The sequence below is a fragment of the Sorex araneus genome, chromosome 8 (assembly GCF_027595985.1).
Source record: "Sorex araneus isolate mSorAra2 chromosome 8, mSorAra2.pri, whole genome shotgun sequence".
Taxonomy (NCBI): Eukaryota; Metazoa; Chordata; class Mammalia; order Eulipotyphla; family Soricidae; genus Sorex; species Sorex araneus.
Window position 1 is genome coordinate 54,060,419 of NC_073309.1, and position 5,924 is coordinate 54,066,342.

At 44.5% G+C, this 5,924-nt stretch overlaps 1 protein-coding gene across 1 annotated transcript; it reads left to right on the plus strand.

Moving 5' to 3' along the window:
- The first annotated feature begins 4,524 nt into the window (after positions 1 to 4,524).
- LOC129406857 (vomeronasal type-1 receptor 4-like) lies at positions 4,525 to 5,510 on the plus strand. Its single transcript, XM_055146472.1, has one exon. The coding sequence runs from the start codon at positions 4,566 to 4,568 to the stop codon at positions 5,508 to 5,510; it is 945 nt and encodes a 314-aa protein (XP_055002447.1). The 5' UTR covers positions 4,525 to 4,565.
- The last annotated feature ends 414 nt before the right edge of the window (positions 5,511 to 5,924 follow it).

Sequence of the window (5,924 nt, forward strand, 5' to 3'; positions counted from 1 at the left end):
AGAATATTGAATTTCAGCTGCCAGGTACCCTGTAGCTCACACGTCCAGTCCCTTGTAGGAAGCTCTCACTGGGAAGGTACATATCAGTATCCTGGGGATATCACAGGACTGGCAGTATGTGTCTGAAAATAGAAGCGATCTTCATAACCCAGACAATTATAGGAATCCAGGCAGTCTCTTGCGTCTTCTTCACTACACAAAAGGCCAGGTAAGAGTCACAGATTTATTTACTCAGCACTTGGCCTTTTCCATCTTTTTGGTCCTCTGTAAAGGAGTCTCGCAGATGCAGGCAGTGTTTGGGTGGCAGTATTTCCTCAGTGATGTTGGATGCCAACTTGTTTTGTTTCTGCACAGTGTAGGGAGAGTCCATTGGTAGCATCTGTCTTTGAGTGTCTTCCAGGTGATCACCATCAGTGCCAGGACATCCAGATGGTCCAAGCTTAAAACAAAAGCTCTCAGGCACATAGGAGTCACCATTTCCTTGTGGTGGAATCTTTTCATGCCGGTAAGTATCATTTTCCCTCTCTATATTTGGCCATGTCTGCCAATAGCAGCTCAGGCTAAAAAACCTTTGGGTACCGGTCGTCGGTGCATCACAGTGAAAGCGAAGACACATTCTATATGGTGTTGCTCACCTTCCCTGTTGTGCTCTGTTTGGGCTCATGCTCTGGGACAATGGCTCCATTGTTCTCCTGTACAGCAGAGGGTCCAGCACCTGCACACAAGCCTCTGAGACCAGAGTCACGCAAATCATTCTTCTCCTGGCCAGCATTTCTGTCTGCTATTATGCCCTTTCCTCGTCCTTCCAAGTGGCCCTGTCTGCTGTTGAGAATCCCAGCTGACTGCTGGTGAACCTCACTGCAGATTCATGCTTCCTAGGTAGGGGTCAGCTCCCATGTGCTCATGTGCTAAGGAGCTGGCATGCTCAGGTTTTGTGGTGCCTGAAAGAGGAATCTTAAGTTGTTTGGCTTGATGGGAAACATGTAGAGAGTTTGTGGTTCCTCTTTGTTCAGCTGCCAGCTCACCATCTCCAGTGTCTGATAAATTTGTGTGTTTTCAGGGAATTTAAACTGAATTTCCCGAGCATTTCATTCAGAGAACAAAATCAGACACCATTGTAATGTCCTGAATAGAGTTAGCTTGTTGAACTTGTGTGAACGAAGCGATTTTAAGGCCTCTTGCTAGTATTTATGCCATAATGAAGAGCAGACATACCCAGACAGACAGGATCAGCCTAGAGTTGAGCAACTTTCAGTGTAACACAGTCAGATTAGCCAGAATGAAGGCAGGTTGGACCTTATGATAAGTCCCTTGGAAAAGGACCCATACTGGGAACTGAAGATAATACTGACCAGAACAGATTCTATACTTATGCTTAGACAAAAGGCTGGTTTCCAAATTTTGAAACAGCCCACTCCCCAACTAATAATTGTACAGTGACATAACTTGATCTCTCGGTCTTGAATGAAATGCACTGGCTATTCTCTAGCAAGTCCCTATTAAACCAAGTGACCTGGTGATTTCTTGGAGAGGGACTGTTTTCCCCTTCTCCCTTCCTCTTAGGAAAGGGTCTTCTTCCTATGACTACTGAGAATCAGCACCGAGAAAGTATATTTCCAAACATTTCACTCATGGATGAATACTAAATGTCAGTTGTTGGCACCACATTTTTGTTCCTTAACTCTTGTGAACCCTCCGAAGACAATTGGACTCATGATATTTCTCTGCTCAGGTTGGCATCGTAGTGTAGCTGAGCTGCATAAACTTTGTTTCTCACCTCTTACCCTTTGCTGCTCATTATTTTTACTTTATTTCATTTTAATTTTATTTCCCCCTTACACTTCATATAAAACCCCCGTGGTTTACAAAGCTGTTCATATGATTTTCTATAGGTATTTAGTATTCCAACACCAATCTCACCACCATTACACCTTTGCTGACCATGGTCTCCAGTTTTCCCAAACACCCTTTGAGCCTTCCCTCCTAGAAGACCCTTAATAATTTATGTTATATTGCTCAATATCAGTTAACTTCTAACATAATGATCAAAAGAAAGCTTCCTTAGAAGAAAGTTAGACAATGATGGTTGCAGGGATCGCTTGGCATGGGAGATGTGTACTGAAAGTAGATTAAGGACCAAACATGATGGTCTCTCAGTATTTGTATTGCAAACCATGATGACCAAAAGTAGACAGAATAAAAAGGAAGGTGCCTGCATAGAGGCAGGAGGTGGGATGGTCGAGTTGGCAGGAGGGATACTGGGGACATGGGGGGGGGGGCTGGAAATTGCACACTGGTGGAGGGATGGGTGCTCGATCATTGTATGACTGAAACTAAGTGAAGATTGTTATATCTCACCAAGCTGTATGAACTTTGGAAGGACTCAGTTGTGTGTAGATTTTCTCTCTGAGGCAGATGAAAGATAAGTAACTCGGAGTGCAGGGGCCACATGCAATAGAGCACAGGATTTCTTGTTTCGTGAATGGGGATGCTGTCTACCTGCAAGGATGGTGGAAAAGGCAGAGAATCTCTACCCAACACCTACAAAGTCTCCTTCGTGTTGAAAGTTAGGGGATGGAAGTTGTTCTCGGCAGGTTCCCCTCATGGGAAAAAAAGTTTTCAAAAATACCCTCATCTCCCTGGCTTGTTAGTGCCCTGCTGCTGGGGATGAGGTGATAATTACAGTTCCAAGGGGAGGTGAGATCACAGAATCACAAACTCACATGTAGGGGTGTAGCTGCCTGCTTCCACAGCCTGAGTGCTCTTCCCTCCACGTGTGAGCATGTTCAGCAGCAGCAAAAAACGGTGAGTTTCTCTTTGACTCTGGGTTGGGCTCTGTCTGAGTGGGACATTGTGAAGAATTCTGGAAAGAGAACTTGGTGGGTAATGGGGGTTTCTTGCAGCATATAGTGGACTCTTTCCTAACGGCTGGGTTGGGAAAGTGCCGTAGATTCCAGTTCTGGCACCACATCTACTCCCAAGCCCTGCCGTGTCCTCCTCTCTGAAAGCGATGTATTGGGGTTAGTTCAGTGACAATGATAGTTGATGTGCATGGTGGCAGGAGACGAGAGTTACAGAGTTAATACGCCGTTCAACCTGTTTTATAGAATCTGTGGTCATAATTGTGAACTTTTCACAGGTGCGGCCATGGTACCTGCATGTTTGCTGTAAGAGAGAAATTAATCCCTATATTAAACCATCATGGGTAGAATGTGAGTGTAAAGCAGGGTTGCTGGAGTGAGATATTTTCTGTCACTTGGAGTCTACAAGGTGTCCGGTAAATCTAAGTTTTATGTCTCCTCTATGAGGTAACTTTTTTATACTTAGCATTTGGGAAATACCTTTAATGGGAAGCAGTATAACATTATATAGAGTTCAGATCATCGATCATGCTCAAAAATATTGTTTGCCTTGGGCCTCACCAGCTGTGCTCAGGGCTTAATTCTGGTGGGCCAAAGGAGACCATATGAGGTTCGGGTATAAGCCGGGTTGGCAATACACCAGGAAAGCACCTTACTTGCTGTGCTATCGCTCCAGCTCCACACCAGTCTCAAATCTATCTTGTGTTTTCTGCTGTGTACAGATAATCTACACAGATTTAATCTACAAATTAAATCTACAAATTAAAACATGTCTTCCATAGAAAACAGTTTTTTACATTACATATGTCTTGAATTTAAAATGTTTTGCATATCCTTATTTTCTGCTAATAATTTCATATACTCAGGTACTTAAATAGGCATGTTGAAGACTGGACATTATCATGAGGCTGTTTCTACTTATACAACGAATCATGCCTCAGTGTTTCCTGTCTGTAATGTCTGTGATTCTTGCACTTTTGTTCCTCTAATACATGCAACGAGTCTCCCGGTTGCCTTCCTGCTGTTGAGCCTTTTTGCACTTATTAATCCAACTCTCCAGGGAGGAGCACATACAGCTCCGCTGCTTCAGCAGCTCAGATTCAGATCTGGAAAGCGTTCTTGGAAATTGAAATCTGTCTGAAAACAAGTCTTCTAAAAGAAATAGAAATGAGTCATTTCCATTATGTCCAAGAAACTAATTTTGCAAATGACACTAATTCAAACTGACAGGAGATTTCACTGAATAGATGAGGGTCTGGCTCATGAGGGTGCAGCTGAGAGTGAGTTTGCAGGGAGTGCGTGGCAAGCACTATCTCTGTTACATCCCAGCCAACGAGAAACTTTTTCCTGACCCTTCATCAGGGCAGGGACTTCTGTCATACCCTGACATCTCCGTGTCTCTGTCATGTCTCCTTGATGAGGAATGTCTTAATGCCTGCTAGAGAATTTGTTGGGAATAAAGTAGGTAGTGCCTGCCCACCTTCACGGTCATGAGTCAGACATTGACTATGATTTTCTTGGCTGTACCCCCGACTCTTGAAAACCTCTAGGTGGTAGAAGGCCAGCATATTACACAGCAGAAGGGTATGGACCATGGAGAAGACAGAATATCAGTGGACTCGATACACATGATAGGGGCCTGTGCTTTCTTTCCCATGCAGGGTTCTCTAGCTCAGAAGAGAAACTTCCCTCTTTGGAACCAGCATGATGGACACCAGAGATTTGATAGTAGGAACGATAGTCTTATTACAGAGTTTATCTGGGATCTTGGGGAATTGTTTTCTTCTTTTCTATTATTTCTTCCTTTACTTCACGGGATTTCGGCTGAGATGCACAGATTTGATTGTCAAGAACCTGATTGTAGCCAATTTCTTGGTCCTGTTCTCAAGTGGAACCCGCTACACCATGGCATCTTTTGGCTGGCTTCACAGTCTCCATGTCATGGGGTGCAAGTTTCTCCCCTACATTCGTGGGGTGGGCAGGGGTATGTCCATTGGGACCACCTGCCTCTTGGGTGTCTTCCAGGCCATCACCATCAGCCCCAGGAACTCCTGGTGGGGGGAGCTGAAAGGTAAAGCTCCCAAATGTGTGGGCCCCTCTATCATCCTGTGCTGGACTGTGAACATGCTGGTGAATGTCATCTATCCTGTATTCATGTCTCATAGTTTAGACAGTAATGCCTCCTCAAACCAAAAAAGTTTTGGCTACTGTTCTGCTGTTCGTCATGACCAAACCATGGATTCAGTGTATGCTATGCTGCTCTCCTTCCCCGATGTGATATTTTTTGTGATCATGCTGTGGGCCAGTGGTTCCATGGTTCTGATCCTCTACAGGCACAAGCAGAGGGTTCAGCACCTTCACAGAACCAGAGTATCCTCTAAATCGTCCCCTGAGTCCCGAGCCACCCAGACCGTCCTCTTCCTGGTGAGCACCTTCATCTATTTCAACTCTATTTCTTCCATCTTTCATGTTTCTTTGTCTGTTTTCAATAATCCCGACTGGTTCCTCTTGAACTTCAATTCAGTCATCGCTTTGTGTTTCCCAACCCTCTGTCCTTTTCTGCTTTTGAGCCGAGAGCCTGGTGTGTCCAGGTTCTGCTCTGTGTGTATGAGGACTAAAAGCCCCTTTAACTCTATGAGAAAAGTCTAAAGTCTTTGTTTGCACAGTGTTCATTTGATCAGTTGCTCTTTTTCTCTCTGACATACCAGAAAGTTGATGTGAATGAAGGGAAAATGGTAAAAAGGACATGCTGAATAGCGTATTTAAAATTCTTTTTTTCCCCCTTTTTCGGTCACACCCAGAGGTGCTCAGGGGTTAATCCTGGCTCTGCACTCAGGAATTACTACTGGTGGTGCTTAGGGGACCATAAGAGATGCTGGGGATTGAACAGGGTCTGCCACATGCAAGCAAACACCTTACCCATTGTATTATCGCTCTGGTCCTTACTCAAAATTCTTTTTCTTTTTGTTTTTTTTTTTGCTTTTTGGGTCACACCCAGCAATTCACAGGGGTCACTCCTGGCTCATGCCCTCAGGAATTACCCCTGGCGGTGCTCAGGGGACC

Excerpts from the sequence above, each read along its gene's own strand:
- LOC129406857 (XM_055146472.1), top strand. The coding sequence starts at position 4,566 with ATGATGGACACCAGAGATTTGATAGTAGGAACGATAGTCTTATTACAG.